Consider the following 22,101-nt stretch of genomic DNA (forward strand, 5'->3'; position numbering starts at 1 on the left):
TGATCTCCCGCAACGATAAACACAAGCTTGAGGATATTCTTAATACCAACTTAGTTTGATCATAATATTATACAAGGTGATTTATATAATTTGTATTTTAACGATATTAAAAAAACAATACTAAAAATAAAAATGTTATATAATTCACCAAATTAAGTTATGCATCGAAAATGTATTCTGTCAAGTATTAAAAATTTTATTTACATTTGATAACAGTATGGAATAAATTATTAGTTATTTTTACAAAATATGAAAATGGAAATTTTAAAATTTTAAATGAACCATTTACTGCTAAATTTAAATTTTTCTTGTTAATCAAATTATTCAATAAACTACTTAATAAGGAGTTCTCGTCTAGATACTAACGTTTCAATTGTAGACAGGTTTTACTTTAATGTTGTATTCTTCCCGCATAGAATTGTGTTTGCTTTTATATTGTAAATATTGTTTTCGAGTATAAGAAGAGAGACGAATATTAAACCGAACTTAGTTATAACTACTACTAAATATCTCACATGCATACAATTCATATACGAGTAGAAACTTGGAAAAGAAACCTACTGTCATAAAACAAAAAATAATAATAATGGGTTTATGAAGAGGTCTCAGGAAAAAAAATATATCATAAAAAGAACATTTTTAAAAATCATTTAGAAACGTTTAGCGCCTAATGGTATTGTTAACAGATATATATGAACAGAATCTAAAAATGAATGTATATATATATATACAAATTAAAAAAAAAAAAACAGAAATGAAGTTATATAAATGATATGCAGTTCAACAATTCAATTCACATCAGTAATAAAATATTTATTAAAATTATTAAATTGTTGTTAGTTTTTCCAAGTATAAATTTAAACACCTATTATTCTTTTTCACATTGGGTTCAATAATAGGAAACAATTATCAAAAACTTATACAGTACAAAGAAAATGTAATATTAATTTCTAATAATATTTTTATTTGTGAACTATTAGCGTTTTTATAGTTACTCGAAATACAACCTTACCTATATAATTAATACGTTATAATGTATAAATAACTTCCAAAAATTTACCGATTGATCAAACTAATTGTATCAAGTACAACCATGAAGAGTAAAGATAACTTATTAGTTATTAATCAAGACTTCATGATTACCTACAATATATTTCAATAAAGCACCTTATATTTTATATTTCAAGACATATATATAAATAATATTTTAAAATTAAATTAAAAAACAATCCACACAATATGATATTATTTTATAACCTAACAAAACTTATAACAACATATACATTTAATCTGACCAACAGCTATAAGTATATTATAATGAATGATGTCCAAGGTCCTATATTGGAATCAGTTGAGTGAATGAAACGAAATATTATACTAGTCTTTTGGCTAAATATTTATTCTGTGGAAATGGAAATGCTCTACTATACTTGAATAAAGTTTACCGTCACGTTGTACTCATTCGCAAACAGTAACTCTAAATAAATAAACCCCGCATTTGTGGGAATTAATTGCTATCGGGAAGTATCGAGGATAACATGGGAATATCGTAAGTATAAAAGTGATTAAAAGTTAGAGATTTTTTTTTTTACCGAAAAACATACGTAAAAGTGTTTTACCTACATATGTAGGTTGGCAGGTACACATAGTTGTAAGTGTTTACACTATAAAAAATATTTTAGTCCACAACTACTAATGATTCTTGCATAAGATTTTACAGAAATATTTTATTAGAGTAATATATCAGACAGTTGATTTAAAAGCAGATATAATGACAATATTGACAACATTTTAAAGCAGAACAAAAAATGAATTAAAAGATTAAATATCAATGCAAAGCCACTTAATAATGATCATCAATATTAAACACGAGTGCCATTAATTACAGTATGTTTATTGTTTAATATACACATTGTATTAATATACAAGTTTAGGTTTAAAATTATACTAATTTGTTTTTTTGAACTATACTTCACAAATAATTTATTTTATAAAAAATTCAAGCATGAAAAACATTAACGAATCAACTAGTAAATATTGACCATCTATTTGTATTGATTTGTCAGAAAACACACTGCCAAGTCGTACGTGACAAGATCAGAGGGGAAATCATTTGTACAGAACAATTGTATGCTAATGGTAAACTTCGTTAGAGATAAATGATTAGGATCGTGTGTAAAGAAACAGAATGTAACGATCCATCAATAGTCTTTGTCCAATTTGTGTATGTGTTAATAAAAAAGTTGAATAACTTTATTATTTTTGACTTTAATATATTTATACAAACAAACAATTTCGATTTTTTTCGAAATTGCAAATTACAACTTATAGATATTTTTTATTTTTAACTAAAATAATTTATAAACGTTATATACAATATTGAGGAAACACTAATATCAGAAATTTGCATGGATTATGATTATTCTTTAAAGTTAAATCAAACTACTCATACATTTTCTATAGATAAATCATATTTTCAAAATCAAAACATTGACAACTAGAACACTTAAATACATATAATAATACTTCATTACAACATTAAGAATATTACACTAAGAAATTCAAACACTATTTATGATATTTTAAATTGCAATTTTTCTTTTAAAAAAATAAAGAACACAACAATTTTCTCACTTTTTTCTTTATTTTTATACTTATAATAATTAATTGCAAAACAAAAATAAATCGTAAATTAAAAAAATATTTTTCGAACGATATTAAATAAAGTTTTTACATTTCGACAACCAGTCAATTTTAATGAATCGCTTTACCTCTTCTATTTAATGTGTGATATTTCCAAAATAGCTTGTTATGCTCATTTTCAAACGTTTAAATACATATAAGCTGTATGTGGTTTGAAGTGATCAAATTATTAACTCTTGGTTTGTAATTTTGGTAGAAGTTAAGTAATTTAAAATGGTGTAATTTACTTTTTGTTGTAATATAATATAGATAACAACTTATACATTTCTAAACTAACTAACAACTCCTAAATCCCACTAAAATGTTTATATAGTTTTAACTATCACAATTCCGACCGTAAAACTTATCAACAATATTCTCTACGGATAGAATATAAAATATAATTAAAATATAACAAAGTTGTGAAACTACGTCAAATGTAATTATTTATATTGAACGGTTTAATAATTTTAATTAAGATATTTTTTACGACATAAAACAACATTCTTGATACATAAAAAAATATATATATTGACTGCTTATTTATTTATATGCGAATTTCAGAAACAATAAATTTAATTACGCTCTGTTTAAGTTTTCAAATGTATTGATTATTTTCGTTGTTTTTATATTTAAAATAAATATCCAATACTGTAATGTACTATGAGCAACAAATCAACAATAAGTATCTAACACCCATGTGTTATACATCTATGTCTTATATTAAAGGTGATATATAATAGAGTAGTCCCAATTTCAGCCAAAATATACCCTTCTTCTTTTTTCGGTCAATACAGTATTCTTTATAAAAATAACAACTGAACTTGACAATATTTATATTTAAATAAACATAATAATATTCATAAATGTGATCATTAATTATAAAAAATATTACATACAAATTTTTAATCTCATTCGTGGAATAAAAATGATTATAGTCATATAATACTTACAAAATGTATAATAATAAAATAATGATTATAAAATATGTCTTTGTAAATACGTCAAAAATTAAAATTAAGTTTTATTTTTTTCAATTATATCTTATTTGTTTTGACAAATTTATCTAAAAATTAATGAAATAAAATATTTTGTAATAAAATGTTTTAACATATTAGTCGATCAAAAACTAATTTTTGTTTGACAAATGTTACTAGTTGTAAAGTCTTTAGTATAAGTTTAATTACATTTATAGTTGGTTTTTTTGAAAGAATGATAGACCAGTTGTTACTTGTTTGATATTATATTAATTTAATTAACAAGTTCAGTAATTATGATTATAAATTTTAACGAAAACTGTACTGGCCGAGAAGGATGATTTCCATACAATGTAATCTATAATTATTATTTATGAATAATTATTTTCTAACGATAAAGTGGTGTTTTAAAAAAGATTTTTTTTTCATAATTTCATTAAGTTATAAAAGTAATTTGTTGCTCTCAATAATAGTTAAAATTTAAGAAATATCAGTATTAAATATTTTATGGAATTTGAATTTATGATGTTTATATAAATACTGTTTTATGAACTAAAACATGACAAAAACTATACAACATAAACTACAAAAATTATTTAACCATTTTATAAGCTTACACCTACAAGTATAGTAAATAATTATTGAAGTTTTTACACGGAAAAAAAGGCTATTTAATTTAATATTTATTTATCTATATTTTTCTTATCAAGAAATAAAATTTATACTACTTAATTTTGTTTATTAAAATATTGACATATTTTATAACAGATATTTGGGTCCACGCTTATATTGTATACGAAGAGAGTACAAAGTTAAAGTAGGAATGTGTTAAATAATGGCATGTATTATACATATTTGTATTCAAACATATTTATGTAGTCATAACTGTAACATTTGTCCATAAGGTGTTTCAATTTTTTATATACAAAATTAAATAATAATAACTTGTTAAAGAACTTAAATTATTATTATTTCTAAATTCATTGCATATACTGTGAATATAACTTCAAATATTTAAAATCCAAGAATAGAATTTTTACAGTATAAAACAAAATATACAATGAAACTAGGCATATATTATTTTCTTGAAAATATGCAGCCTATGCAGCGTTATTACACTTCTGGGAACATTAAATATTAAATACCCATCATAAAACAAACTTTAGTGTAAGAAAACAATCTGTTTAAATAAAAATATATTTCTTGTATTCAAATCACTGTTTACAAAATATTATCTATTGTCTATTCAATAATATTATGATAACAAGAAATACATTTATAATTTGATTGTTTGATATTATTGATTATAACACATCTACAAATACGTATATTCTTTTTATAAATTATTAAAAAATAAGAAGAGTAAAACAATATATGATATGGTACGAAGATATAAACTAGAAATATTGTAAATGAAAAAATATTATTTTAAGAAGTTACAATGATTCAAGTGAAATATCGGCACAAGTATAGCTTCATCAATCTTAAGTAACATCGCACAGCCATTATCAAAGTGCACGTTTACGGGAAATTTAACAACAGTTTTAAGGGTTAAAAAGGGATATTCATTAACCTTACACTACGTAATATTTTACACGCAACCTGCATGTGGCCCTTTGGCCGATAACTAGACATTCTCACTGATATAATAGAAAATTATACCGATCGAGAAGTTAATGACTTGCTCTTCGTATGAAAAACAGCAATGATTTAGATAATATTCATGCACTATTCCACAACCTTATAATAAGTAATCTAAACATCTAAATTAATTTAACAAATTTTAAAAATATACCAATGGAATTAGAAATTAAAACAAAAATAACAAAATAAAAGAGGTAAAAAAAATTATATTCTCGGAACTTTAAAATCATATTAAACACTTAATAATATTTTAATTTTAAATGTCTATAATTTATAAGTATCATCGTCCATCATGTATAACTAACTATAAATTACATATTATAGAAAATTAAAAGCTACAGTATAACGAACAAGTTTTGTGTGCATGATTAAACCTACCGATACTCACTAACTCCCAAGTTATGACGCACTCGCAAATTAAATTACAAATCGTGCATATTTAAAAATATACTAAATTTTAAAATGTTAATTGGTTAATTACTTAATCCTGAGCAAATTTATTAGTTGTATTTACAATAAAAAAGTAATCTATTTTTTATTTTTAATCGACCATCAGCATAACATAAGCATATTTGATACTTTTTTTATAAACAAGAATAATACTTAATCAGTATTATATCTAAAGTGTAATAATGCAGTAGTAACTTTCAGTTTTAAAATTATACATTTGTCTTTTAGTAGAATCTAAGCAAATTATATTTCAACAAAATATAATAGTGACAATTTGTGTGCAAGAACTAAATACGTATTGGATCGTGAAAAACCACATGGAAAATTTGACGCTGTCACAAAAACACACAAGTCATAAATTATTATAGCGACCCATTGTCTTGTTGAAAGAAAGGAAAAGGGGAAATAGCTGAATGACCAGTAAATCGGTGTCGGTTGAGTAAGGTGCGGATTGGTCGAGGCAAAGGGAGAACACAACGGAGGTGGAATCACAAAGTTTCGTAGCTTTTCCGGTCAACGTAGTTGCCATTTCCACACAGAGTCATCGCTTTTCTATATATATATTGTATAAATAATATGTTTGTATATAATACGTAGTGTATATATAAATATTAAATATACACGAATACATACAACACAATATACACCTTGATATTATACAAGTGATAGAACGGAAATGGTATCATTTAAATATAGGTACCCTATTCCTCTTATTATATAAAGATACAGAAAAGTTAGGAAAAGTCTTTGAAATATCGTATTACATTATTGTTAACAATTATTAAATTATATATAATCATACAATATGCAATCAGATTCGAAAAAAAAGAAAACTTTTTGAAATCAATGAAAACAAAACTATAAGAGAGTTGAGTGTTAAATGTTTAATGTTCATGTTGTTGAACCATCAAGGAGAGAAAAATTAATTAATTTCATAATTATTAAAAGCATATACACTTAAAAACTTGAACATTAACACACTTCTTTAAAATAAATTAAAACTTTTGATGAAAACTACTATCTGTGTTTGAGGTTTTTAAACATTATAATTTCAAAGTTTTACTATAGAGGTTAAAGAGCAGCATGAAATATACCCTTAAATTAAGAAAGAACGCATCGGTAAGATAGACTAATTAACGGGAGTCAATTTTGAAGTTCATAACTTACTTTTAAACATTTATGTCGTTTAACTATACACTATATTAAGCAAATATACACCTCTGACTTTAATTATAAACTTTTTAGTATTGTATTATATCAAATTTGATACATTGAGTAACCTTTATATTGATTTGTTTTTGTTATCTTAAATTAACTTAATAAAATATTACAGTATGACACATACGACTCATTAATATCATTGAATATATTTATTTATTAAAAACAATCTAGGTATTCTAAGTTTAATGCTTAAACTCTCACAAAAATTAAATTATTTTTAAAATATTTTAAATAATAATTAACATAAATTTAATAATATTAAACATATTTTTAAATTACCATTGTACATTTACAAATTTATTCATTTACACGGAAATTCAATTAGGAATAAATGACAATAATATACAACTACACAAATGAAAAAACTAATTTTCTAAACTCATTTCACTTATAACCATTATGTACGCGACAAGATAAAACAGCAACGGTAATTGAATTATCATAACAATTAATAAATGTTTAATATAAAAAAAAAAATCAGAAATTACCTACCCAGTAAGTAACCAATAGGAATATTTTGCTGTCACGTTTATATCTCGTTGCATAATTTCCAACCAACTGGCATTTTTCACATTTTTCAATTAACATAATGAAATTAATTAATCATGTCTAAAATTTCGAATGTCAAAGCACTATTATCAGGAATTTAAATTTAAATGTAACTTTAGTATACTAAAGTAATTAAAATTATTTAATCTTTTTAAATTTGTATTGGTTTAACATTAATAGAACATAAAAATTAAATTATAAAATATATAGTTATTCGAATAAAATGATGTAACAATAATGCATAATAAATACATAACTACATAAACTAAACTATTAACAGGAAAATATGATAGTATTTACTATAAATATAATATAAATAATAAGTGATAAATTATATATATATTTATAATAAATAGTCTCAGGGTACTAAAAATTTTTTAATAGAAATAATTTTCTTCATAATATAATCTATTATTAACAAACACTATTATTATTAAATTCTTTATAAAAATAATAATAATCAAATTTATTTTTTATTTTTAATAATAATTGTATTACTTATTTATAATTATTATTTTCATTTATCTTACAGGAACATAGTTCTTGTATACATTAAAAATGTAGTAAATAATTATTAAATTATAGATTTACAACAGCAAATTGTAAGTTTGTAGGAAATCACGTTAAAGTATTAAAAAATAACAGTTATAGTTTCTAATTTATTACTGAGCTAATGCATCTTATATTTGGATTAAACATTAAACACATTATGTATCCTAACTCCCATTATTAGCCGAAATAAAAGAATTTTATCAGATCGATTGTACAACTTCGCTATTATTTTATGGTCAAATTATAATATAATATTGATTAATTTGTATACAATATATTAGGGGAGGAGAAAAATAGATTAAAATCAATAATCTAATAACAACAGCAATGACATTTTATTTAATGCTTGCACCAAAAAAAACATTTATTTATTAATGATTGATTACGATAAATGTGTTATTCCTAAATATATATCGAATGAAGTAGCGAAATAAATCGAATGCGTCAAAACGTCACAAAAGATTTATATAGATCAATTTCAGTTTCAACGCAATTATAAAATATATTGAGTAAGCAAATTCTATGATAAATGCAAGTGATGTGGTTCCGACAACGGCATTATCACTTTATGCATTCGATGCAGTTTATTTTTACTAAATTAAATAGAACCCATTAAAACTTGAAAAAAGCTTGCATCATTCATAAATAATCACAATGATGTTTTTGGTTTTTCAGATTTTAACTAAGACAGTGTAAAAATAAAAATATTTTTTGCCCAATGCCAGCACAAATTAGACACAGATATAATAAATATTCAATTAAATATGAACTTTAAGTTGTATTTGACATTCAGTTTAGTCACGTGCAAAAAGGTCATTATGTAACCGTTTTGATTGCTGACATTTAATCCGTTTGGATACGATACAACACATTAATTTTTTAGACCCTTTTTGTACTTAAACTTCATAAAGACGTAAAAAGTAATAACCTCAGTACTATTTACAGTTAAAATTTTCGAAGTTTCAACATATATTATTAAATTTCACAATATTTATGGCATAAAAATAGATGTAAACATAAATACTAATGACAACATATTGTTATTTAATAAAAGCTTAGGGTTACAAAGATTAAATGAGTATAATGATGAATAAAGCCTTAGAAAGAAAACAATGGTAACGAAAAACGTGGATATATTTATAGTTATACTAAGAAACAATAAATAATCAATATTTATGTAATTTGTTTACATCCCCCCCCCCACAAAAAAAAAAAATATTCTTAATAAGCTAATGCAAAGTTCACGTGCCTACATTTTTTTATTTAAAATGTCCTTCATACATATTTATTGTCCAGATTCATTGAGATACTAGAGAAACTACTCATACCAGTAGTGCAGCTAAATAGCCTACCTAAAACGCCGTGTGAAGAAATTTCAATAATATTTGTATTGACAATTTTTATTTAAAGCAAAAAATGTAATTCAAATGTTTCTATATAATATATGATACACCACAAAACATCAAACATATATTTTAAACGTTTTTTTTAAGTACTTGATCGAATTAAAAAATCTCGTTGATTACATTGCATTACTACTTATTACATTTCCATAAATTATTTTCCCAACAACTTCAGACCCAATATATGATTTATTTTAACTTTCATTAAGTAATCAATACTTGTTAGACGCGTTTATATAGGCTTCAAAGATATTTACAATTTTAATTCGATAAAATCTCAAATGTTATCATATCATAAAAAATGTGAATCTGTATATACCAAATCCCCACCACACTTTTACTATCCAATACACCTGCACTATGTCTAGTATGATCAGAGAAAAATACGGTCATTAAAATACAGTGAAACACGCCACTGAAAACATGATGTCCCTATAATAATTTTATTATGAAGGTTATCAGTTATTTATACCGAAAAAACAACCTACGGCGATGCAGGTTAACAGCGATTTGGAGAAAAAACATACCGAAAACGCCTTGAGGAAGACCAGGCACTGTATGATTCCCTCCATGGTGTCGCCGGCCAGGCAGAAAGTGGCGCTCAGATGGCGCCGACCCTTTCGGACGAGCGCCGCAACACCGGGCGTCGGCTGTGTGGCGGCGGCGGCGGAGACCAGTGTTGGCGCCTGGCTTACGGCGGCCGCCGCAGCCCCTCCCACGCCGGCCACCACCTCGCCGACCACGTTACTCGGCGTCCTGCTGCCGCCCACCCGCATCCACCGCTCCAGCGACTCCATCAGCACACCGTCGTCAGTGGCGGCGACGGCGTCGGCGATGACGACGACAACAACGGTAGCTGCAATATCATTCGAACGACGGTCGTCGTTGGCGGCGACGTCGACGCGACACTACCGTCGTCCACCCGTGTTCAACCGTAAAAAATCGATCGGCACATATTATAAAAAATATATATAATATTATACAATATTATATTAAGATATTTGACAAAATTCCACAGTATGTTCGTTCGCTTCCGTTTGAACGCGATTTCGGTAGAAGTCCTTCGTGCACCCACGACGTTACGCGATGTTACAATCAGGACAATCGTTAAAGTATATATTATTATTATGAATAGTCGACTCAACACCTGTGAAAAAATATAATGACGCTCCGATTATTGTAGCTGTAGTAAGAAAAATTGAAAACGCATGTGTTTTCGACGTGTCGGCTACACGTGATGTGTAACACTCGCGCGACACCTGCAGCTACGCTAGGTACAGTGCGCGCGATCGTACACGCGATTAAATTTGAATCGAAATTGCTTTCTTCTTTAGTCACTACCTACCGCCCAAACCGTTCTATACGGCGAACTACATAAGTCCCTGAACCCACGTGAACCACCCCTAGCACCGTGGTAACCGGCTTTTCCTTTCGTTCGATTTTGGCCATCATCATCACATCCAGGCGACTGACACAGTCTGGGGTTGGGTAAGGTCGTGGGTGGATAAGGTCTTAGTTAGATGAGATAAAGGGTGAATTTCCAGTACTACATAAACAGTCGCCCACGTGTCTAATTATTGTTACAGTCTAGATAGAAGGAAGGAATAGTAACTAAACTGACATTATTTTTATTATTATTATATACGATTCGTTTCAAAACACAGTATTCAAACAAACTATTTGTTAAACATAACAGTCTTTAAACATACTTACGCATCAATATATGTAATAAAATAATTAAAGCAATGATATGTTGATAAATAAGGATTAAATAAACCAGTAGTTGAGTTACACTATGATGAAGAATAGTAAAAAGTAAAAATTGTTAAAACATTTTTAAGAATCCACTTGAACCATATAACAAGATTTTTTAATTAAAAAGGAGTGGCATCCAAGATTCATATATATTCATATCAACATTTTCTAGAACCCGATTGCAATTCCATTTACCGTGTGAAATTATAAATCTAAACCATCCAAATGTCATCAAAATTAGTCCAGCCAATTTCACCAAGAGGAGTTCAGTGATATACACACGTACAGAAGAACTATAAATGTATAACTGTATATTGTAAATATATAAACGCATGAATATAAATAATTTCAAATATATTATAAAATATTTTTAACAGAAAAAAAATTAATTTTGTTCAAAATAAATACATATTACTATTGAATATATCTATACTACACAATTAAATGTTTGTACGTAGTTTTTAGATTTACACTAAAAAAATAAACAAAAAAAATATCGAATAAAAAGTCACACACATTTTTTTAGATTATTCATTGTTATCGTAATACTATAGAAGAACGCTAACAAAACATTTATATATCAAACATAAGTTAAATAAAACTCATTATTTATTATATAAATTTGCAAATTTTCTAGTGAAACTCAAAAAACCAGCACAAAAAACAAGGATCTAAACTCAAGGGTGTCCACATCGGAACGTGACCCAAAAACCTTTATCGGAATATCGATATGTCCAAGAAATAAAATTCTTCGTTATAAATTCATAATGGAGCAATTAATAATTTATATTATTTTTTTGTAGTAACTCCTGTTTTCGCCATACCCATTTATTTAACAACGAAATTTTAAATTGTTTAAAATATTAAGACAATTTTAAAAAATGCTAATTATTATTTATTTGTTTATTTGATAAATTATGATTAATTTGAATTTTATTATTATTAACGGTTATAAAATATTTGTTGAATTATATTACTATTTAGTACTTACAACATTATAATTGTTTGTATGTATTATTGTAATAAAAATTAGAGAATTGTTATGGGGCCTATTGACTCCACCACTATAAGGTGATTATGCCTATTATTCTATTATTATTTTTTTTATATATTCTAAATGAAAATTTAGAAAAAACACTTGAATATTTAATTGAAATTCAATTATATTTTAGCTTTATAATGAATTAAATATAACTCTTTTCTAAAATTGCTATATGATTCCTGTGAATTTACACATATCTCTAAAAAAAAAATTCCTGCATCGTTTTATTCCTAGTTAATTCCTTAGTTAATCAATTTTTATTTTACTTAACATTATTTACATTATTTTATTTAGTGTTAATATGCTATTATATATAAAATTATTTGACTATTTTGTTATAAATAAAAAATGCATATTAAAAATATACGATATAGTGAAAATAAAAATAATATTTAGTTATAGCCTATAGGTATTTGTTTTCAAATTTGACTTGTTATTAATTATTATCTAAAATTTATAACTAAGTCTACTATCTATAAATCTGAGTTCCAAACACAATTACATTTTATTTGAAACAATTAACCGCACGTTCACGAATAGAAGTAATTTCATCCATAACTTTGATTTCAGCTGGGTCATTGTAAGTTTGTGTATGGTTCATTGACTTCCAAAAAACTTTGGATCAACTACTCGAACCAATTACTTAGAATCTACGATATGTATAAGTAATCACCGAATCAATATATCTACAGTTGTTCGTTCACATCCAAAACATTTGCAAATTACCAAATACAGAAATTTATTCAAAGGATTGTCATGTATACATATTAAGTGTAGGACCTATACTGTAGGTATACAATATATATTACGTTGTGTTTATAACATGCCAATAGCTTTTATCTAAATTAAATATCCAAATGGATATATTTATTTATCGAGAAGTTGTAACCTTTATAAATATAATTTCAATAATCATCTTAATATTAACTTCATTTAACACCCTATAAAAATATATGTTAAATTAAATTCGCAATTTTGAAATGATTAAATTAATGCGAAATTAAAAATTATATTTAAACTCAATTTTTATAATATAAGAAAACATATTATATAATATAGGTTAATCAAGATTTCCAAATAAAGTCTAAAAATAAATATTTATTGAACAGATATAAAATTATAATGGTAATATAAATGATCTAGTATATTTTTGATATATTAGTAGTTCGAACTATATTATAATAAATATGTAAAAATTAACTTTGAATTATATGTATCTAAGTAAATGATGAAAAAAATAAAATAAACCATAAAAATACTGGATGAGAATGGATCAGAATTAACTAATTAATACAATTTCTTATCAATGAAAGAATAATAAAATAAGGGATAAATCAATGCAAAACATATAGCAAATTTAATAAAAATAAGTTTAAATAAAAAACTAAAACAAAAAAATGTAGTAATTTTAAGAAATTATTTCCTCGAATGTTCAATGATTTAACTAAAAACAAAATTTAAATAGCTTAAAACATTTCAGTTTAGAACATAATAGGTATGAATTTAGATTAACCTAGTATTGCATTTGTGTATGTCTTGTATTCAATTAATACACTTTATAAAAACACAATATTTCCTAAATATTCAGTTATTGGAAAAAAAAAAAACCTAATATAAACACCTTTATTGATACCCGAGTTTCCAAATTCACAATCAGTAAATCTTTATTAAAATCTTAGTTATAAATGATATAACCATGAATAGGAAGACAACATAATATTAAAATGAACAATAATATATATCATTATTATTTACAACTCAATGGTGTGTAAAACGATTTACCTTCAACAAGTGTCTCTTCTTTTCATAAATATAAGATGCAATTTTCAAGATTCAGTCTAAAGATGTATGTTTCTTTTTTACATTATTTAAAAAATAAAAACTTATATTCTCATGTTATGCACACGACTTATTTTAATGGAATTTTTCTATCATGAAATCCAAAAACGTTTATTTTTATAGGCCATGACCAGTACGACAAAGTGAATTGGAAAATATTATGCGTATAGGCTTACTATGCAGCGTGAAGAAAATGATAGAAGTTATGAGTTGAACGTAGAAAATCGCATTTGAAATATTATAACAATGGTTCAAAACGTGTCGAACGGATGTCTATGGCTTCTAATGGCGACGGGGTGGGATAAGATATTAAAATTTTACACAGCATGCTCCTTCAATAGAAGAACTTTTTTAAAACTTTAATCTTTGTCACTTTTTTGATGAGATGAGGTGAATAAATAAAATAACTTTTCATCAAAAAATAGTCTCCACCAACTAATAATAATTTAAGAACATAATTTTTTCTATTCTGAATATTAATTAGTTTACTAACCATCATACAAGAAGATAAATTTAAAAATGAGTAATTACAAAAATGAATATGTACCTATTTAGATATAATAAAAACTACCACCAAAAAAAATATTATGTTAACTAAATAAAAAAAATGATACATCTCTAATTATCGAACATCCGAAAAGTGTTAATCCCTAAAACAAATTATCACTTCATAAAATCAATAGTTTCAAACTACTTCGTACTTACATATCATTTCAGTGCAACTAACACTATTTAATTAATAATAAACTAAAAAAATAAAGAAATTAAAGAGAACTACCCAAATCAATAACAAAATTGAATCTAAGCATGATATATAAATTAAAAACGATCAATTATATCAAAATACATTGATTAATTCTATCAACTCATCTATACTTTTTTATTATATAAAAAATTCAGATGAAACCGACGGCTTTTTTTAATAATGTCATTCGAGAGCAAAAAAATGTTAAAGATAAGCGGGAAAAAATTGAATTTGCTTGCTCATTATTTTCGACGAAAATAAAACACAATTTACTAAAGGCAAAAGAGGTGGCGAGTTTCTAAAGAATTCCTAACTCATGAAATATGAGTGGCGCAACCGTCAAGTTATTAAAACAAGTATAGTGTGAGGAATGAAGCTCATTAATCATTATTATAAAAGAGTCGAAAAAACAAAAGCCAGTCAGAATACCATTTGTATAGACAAAAAAGAATATACTATTAATTTTAATCACATTATATTGTTCTTGGAAGTACAGAATTTTGTTATGATTAAGTCATCTTACCCTGACCAACTACCGTTTGCCAGCCACTCTATAAAATGTATCTTAGAATGTTATCCTCAAATCTTACGCTATTAAAATTGTAAATCATAGTTTCGAAAAATTATGAAATTATAAAAAAAAAACTACTGATAATATTGTGGATAGAATAATTCTAAATTTAAATTTCCAAAACAAAAAACAATTGGATAAATAAAATTAATTTGTTCACAGTAACAAACTCCATATAAAGTATAATAATGAACTTAAAATAAATAAAAAAACACTATTAAAATTATCATTATGGACTATATCAAAGTATGGTTTATATTCATTTATCGTAATTTATTGCTAAATATGTAACTAAAAAAACATAATAAACTAATATATTAATTTATAGAACCATTATTATCTATTTTATAATGTATAAACAATGTTTATATTTCTAACACTGACACTATAAATATTGAGGACACTTATCTTTTTTTTAAAAAACCATTCGGCTTTCATAAGCCCTGTTTATAATAAACTCATATTACATAAACTGGTAAAATTCCAGGGATATAATAAGTATTATGTATAAAATATTTGAATTTAAAATATTCATAACAAAAATGATATTTTATTATCCACTAATGTAACTACACGTACTATTAATGTCACAAATATTTTATGTATATTTTTTTTTAATGAATATTTAAATTACTTGTTTATATAAAAGGTATTTAAAATTACTATGAACAATTTATAAAAAACTTAGGTTATGTTCAGAATACTAGAATATTTAGATATTTTACTTTAAATATTTCTATTATTGATAAATGATAATTAAAATTTCAAAACAATCGTTAAAATTAGCTACATTATAAATTTAATTTTAAAAACAATAATAATATATACTAAAATAAATTAATTGTAACAACTGGTCATAAATAAATAAAAAGTTATGAAACCAAAGATTTAAATATATACTAATACTTTTAGAAACAAATACACTAAAAATATTATTTATTATTTTCCACTTTGTAATTAAGAGACTTTTCGTGTTTTCATATATCACATAGAAGTAAAACATGAATCTCACAGAAATATCTAAAATTTTTATTTCAGTAAGTACGTCTACAGATACTTTATCTTAAATATTCCTCTAATGTATTATCAATATTATAAACTTATTGGTAAAACTAGAAACTAGATAATCTAAAAAAAAATTATAAAACTGCACTTAAAAACTAAAAATTCCGAAAAATACAATTTTATTGCAATTTATTTAAAATCCTAAACAACATCGAATAGCTACCAGGTATAAAAAGATAAGAAAATTCTTATAATACCAGCAGTCAGCACCATACCTATCACAAAACTCTCGTTGACACCTGTCAGGAGAACTGAAAAATTTTTATTTTTTACCTATTAGCTCCATTAATTTAAGATGATAAAAGAAAAAATGAATCATAATTTAGAACATTTGTTATTATTTAATTTTTTCTTCAGTATTGGTGGTCTCTTCGTTTCGTATTTTTCACATAAATAATATATAATTTTTAACATAAAATAGATATTCCAATAAACTAACACAAGTCTCTTGTGTATTTGTTACATTATAGATTAGATATTATTATACGAGTCAAAAATTGCATGTATTAAATATTGATATAATTTATGCAATGTAACCTAATATTTTAGCATCTTTTATTAATAATTAAACTAAAAAAATATAAGTATTGCTGTTATATACATATATGATAAAACAGACAAAAAGATCAAAATTCATAAATAGCACAACTATAACAGGACCGTCATTAATGAACATATATATTGCTAAAGAAAACAAAAATAGGAAACAACATTGTAAAACTCATTTTCTCTAGTTATTAAATTTTTACAAAAAATATAATCAAGTTGTGTACACGTTTGTGCACTACCATTTTTTTTTTACTTATCATACAGTAATTTCTAACTTTCATATTCTGGGAAATTTATTTTAAATCACAAAAGCCTACATACTTTATAATGCGCATTAAATATTACCAAAATATTTACATTTTAACTTTATCCTTATACAAATATAATATTATGGACATCGTTTTAAACTGGAATTATTATTTTTTTAGTAAATAGTAATATATTCAATTAACAAATACTGTCACAAAATAGTTACAGACAATTATTTCAACAACTGAATGCAAAAAATCATTATCTTCAATACTTCAAAATTTAATTTAGTTATTTATAACAATAATTTAATTAGACAATTTTTAACACATTTTTATCTTAAATAATAGAAAAACAAAAATACAAATATTTAAACTTTCTACTGTAAAAACTAAAGCAAACTTAAGAATTAAGATTATAAAAAAACTTGAAGAACTATTTCAAAACTACCAATTTTTAATCCTAAAAACTAAATAATATTACTGAATGGGTAAAAACAACTTTACTAAATATAATTATAGTCTCTATACACATACGAAATATATTAATTTAAAGTATATTTATGAATAAAACTATATTCGTAAATTAGATTAATCTCCTCTATTGAAGAAACTATGAAACTATTGGTATTTATGTAGGTTCATGAATACAAAATAGAAGATACAATGTATTGTTATTTCCCAGTGGACAAGACATTTTATTACCAAGTAAGATGAACCTGTTTGTTTGATACATTAACATTCATAATATAACATACAAATTGCTAGAGAATATATAATAAGATAACAACTTAAAATAAAATTCTAATTTAAATCTTCGTTAATCCAGGAAAAACTCGAATCTTAAATTAACATTTATATCAGTAGTTTAAAATATGACTGATATCTATTTTTCTAGAAGAAAAAATTATAAAAAAAATTTTAAAATATATATTTTTTAATTATATCAAATGTTAAACTTATTTTTAAAATATTAATTTTCATCAAACTTTTAACTGTATAACTTATCGTATTAATCTAAATATGTATTTTATATTTGATACATACATAATGTGTAAATACAATAAAACTATATTATTCTATATTTGATAAATAGATATAACTCATAACTATTAACGTTGGAGGAATAATTATTTAAATAATCTTTACCTACTAAATTACTCGTATTAATTAAAAATTGAGTTAAAATATAAGTATATGTACAGTTTTTTGTAGATTGAGTAAATAAATTACATTGAAATTTTACAATAAGGTGTTTTATATTTTTATTTTTAAGTTTGAAAGCTTGTTGAGAGGCAGGAATTAAGCATAGTTCTAAGGATCCAATTTCTTCCTTGTAAAATTAAGCTATGAAATAGAAATACATTCGTCTAACATTATTTTTATAATGAATTTTCAAACAAATTTTATAACGACTCACTTGTCCACATTAAAAATGTATGTTTTTTAAATCTACTTTTATTTTCCAGATGGAAGTAAACATAAACCGATTTAATCATGAACTTAGTACAATCAAATAGAATAACATACAGAGTTTTATTTTATATTATACTAACTTTTTCCCTGGCAAAATAAAAATACAGTTATTAATTGTTGTATTATAAAGATTTATCTATTTATTTATTATATTATATTAAAATATATATTTGATGGATAATATATGATAATACATGATGTTAATTTAAAAATAAATTTGTTTCTAATTGAAGGATATTGTATAATTACTAAAGAAGAGAATTACTATTAAAATATTTCATAATTTCTTAACATTAATCAATTGTTTATAATCCATTATCTAATAATATATATAGAATATAATTATAGAATCCAGATCTAAATATACATCTCGGCATTGTTTGTGGTACTTGAAATATCTGAATTTCGGTTACAGTAATAATTATGCTTATCAAATAGAATTTCTAGTACTTAAAGGGATTCAACATACTTAATCCGATAATACAAGTTTATTGAAGGAGATCAAAAATAGCAATCAATTGAAAATAAAAAAAATATTGAACATTATAAAGGTCACTTTTTGGGATCGTACAAAATAAAATAAAAAAATCGAAATAAATTGAGTTACAAGAAATCAGCAGCTATAGAGAAAAATATTTCCTTTAGCAGCAAACGGTACAGATTGTTTCAAAAAAAAAATTCCCTTCACAAGAAATGTATTTTTATCATAGGAAATTATTATTGTCGGAAACTTTTAGAAAGTTTGTCACAAAACTTTGTATTTCCTTCCTTAAAAGATCTTTGCATTTAAACTGATAAACCATACATGCCTTCTGGCAAACTTTACAAGACCCCTTTCCAATCCAATCTATGTGTAAATTAACTCAAAGTCTTTAAATTTAATAATACAATTGCGTGATTCATATAAATATATTATGTGCAAAAAGAAAACTATTAAATTATTTATGTTCAATAATGTTTTTTAAAAAATCATTAAAATTGAAGTAATTAGAAATGCTAACAATGTACATAATATACAATTCATATCACATTAAACATCTTAGTTGTATTAATTTACAGAACAGTAAATAGTATGATTATAGAAGCCTAAAAACCAACCGAAATATTCGACATATTTATGAAAATGGTTTGAACAAGAATAAAAATTAAGCTATAATAAAGAGTTTATAAAAAAGAACTTAAAGATTGATAGAGAGACCTACGAAGATAATTTGCAATACTTCACTCCAAACATTTTCAATTAGCTTGAAACTACCCAATAGTGCTAATTGAACGAAAACAACAAATGATTTATGTTTTAAAAATTATATTTTACAATTTATATAATTATTTGTTTAAAATTAATTTTACTAAAAAATAAAAGAATTTTAAAATCGTATAAAGATATTTTTTGTTGTAAAATGGATAAAACAATCACATGGATAATTCCAAAAATGTTAAGGTATATGTATCATTCTGTAGAAAAAACTTCACTTTTATTCATACTTAAAACAAAGCGAATTTATATTTTATAAAGTCATTTTTTTTCTAAAATAAACTTTCCTTACAATTATTTAAAGCATTTCAATGACGTCGCTTTTACTATACTAGATTATTCACCAAGCATACTCAACCCCTTTATTTTCAATAATACATTAAAAATCCGATTTTTAGAATTTTTAATTATACTTTGATATACATATACAAATATACCTTGTATATAATTAATTATTTAGTGAATAATTTTTATGAACGTTTTGACGTATTAAAATCAAAAAGTTGAATGTGTAATTTTTGAGTTATTTAACTTTGTATACTAGAACATAAAGGTCCATGATAATGAGTTAAGAAAATATGGAGGTTGACTATAATAATTTTTATTTATCTATCAACAATTATGATTCATAAAAATTGTTCAAGTATAAAAATATTACATACGATATTACATATATTTTATATTAAAGTAAAACAAATTTTAAGGATAATATTATCCTTAATATAAACATTTAATAATTAATAACTATTAACTAGTCATTAAAATATTTAATTGAATACATCAACGTGTTAAAAAATAATTGTCAACTAAAGAATTCACAGTAAAAAAGAGAAATTTTAATTTAAAAAAAATAATTCATCACAGTATTACCATTAAAAAAATTACCATTACAAAAAAATTGTAGAAACATAAAAATATAATATTTAAATATATTTTAAAAAAATCAAGAATCAAGTATACTAAATGCATTATCAAATAAAAAAATAGGAGTAAGCATGCTTGGTGAATCATTCAATATTTTTCATTAAAATAATAATGTTATCTACAAATAATTTCAAAAGGTGTTAAAGAACGAAATCCATTAATCTTTAAAAAGTTTCAGAAATGTCAAACCATTTAAACATATTGACGTTTTCTGAAACTTTATTTTAACTATAATTTATTAAATTATTTCAATTTATTTATTATCTAAGTACGATGTTTTTCAATCGTGCAATTTATAAATCGTATATTGTATGTGATTTAACTTAACAACAACCCATGTAGTAAATAACTCTTAATATCAAATATCAATTAATTTTCAAAGTCTATATGAAACTCAAAATGTTCAATATAAAATGTATAGGTAGTTAGTGTTTATTAAATGTTCTTATACGTAAGTATATCCGGAACAATAGATTTTGCGTAATAACTTAGAAAAATATACGATAATAAACTAAATATACAGAATAATAAATATAAACAGCAATGACAAAGAAAAATCCAATAAATAATTTTAAACAGTTTAAACCTTATGAATGCAGAACAATAGTAAAATATATAATTTTTACACCAAACGAAATGATACCAAAAATATTAGTTTAAATTCACTGTAGAGAAAAAAATACGTACAAAAACAGTTGAATATCAATATTTATCTTTAGCTCCTAGAAATGATTCGATGAGTATTACAATTTACATGATTTTTATTTTTGTTCACATTCTGCGTATAATTTAGTATATTATAGTACAATACTCTAGAAAGGTACACGAAAGACATACTCAATTTACCGATTACAATGTTTAAAACTACTCAAGTACACGATGTAACATTTATAATTATAATTTTTAGACATGTATCAACGAATGTTTGAGAGAAGTCACATATATAATGTTTTTCAGAGCATAATTTAATACTTCTCACTCAGAATTAATTACACCTGTGAAGCAATACGTTGAAAAATAAAATTCCAAATGAATCTAAGTTCTCTAGTAAACAAACATGTGTAATTGTTAAATATATTATATATTAATAATTATACATTATTCTAAAGAATCATTGAGTACCTATTTCAATAATTGAATTATAAAAGATGAGC

General features: G+C 24.1%; 1 protein-coding gene across 4 annotated transcripts in view; it reads right to left on the minus strand.

Moving 5' to 3' along the window:
* The window catches only part of LOC113549846 (neurobeachin), a 219,751-nt gene that overhangs the window by 172,684 nt on the left and 24,966 nt on the right, over positions 1-22,101 (minus strand). The window contains exon 1 of one of the 4 annotated variants that reach the window (XM_026951362.1): positions 10,006-10,275. The exons of 2 other annotated variants lie outside the window; for them this stretch is intronic. In XM_026951362.1, the coding sequence (XP_026807163.1) occupies positions 10,006-10,275 (270 nt within the window). Of the gene's footprint in view, positions 1-10,005; positions 10,276-22,101 lie in introns of those variants that run through there. One more of the 4 variants, XM_026951515.1, reaches the window with a different exon arrangement.

This window comes from Rhopalosiphum maidis, chromosome 1 (genome assembly GCF_003676215.2).
Source record: "Rhopalosiphum maidis isolate BTI-1 chromosome 1, ASM367621v3, whole genome shotgun sequence".
Classification (NCBI taxonomy): Eukaryota; Metazoa; Arthropoda; class Insecta; order Hemiptera; family Aphididae; genus Rhopalosiphum; species Rhopalosiphum maidis.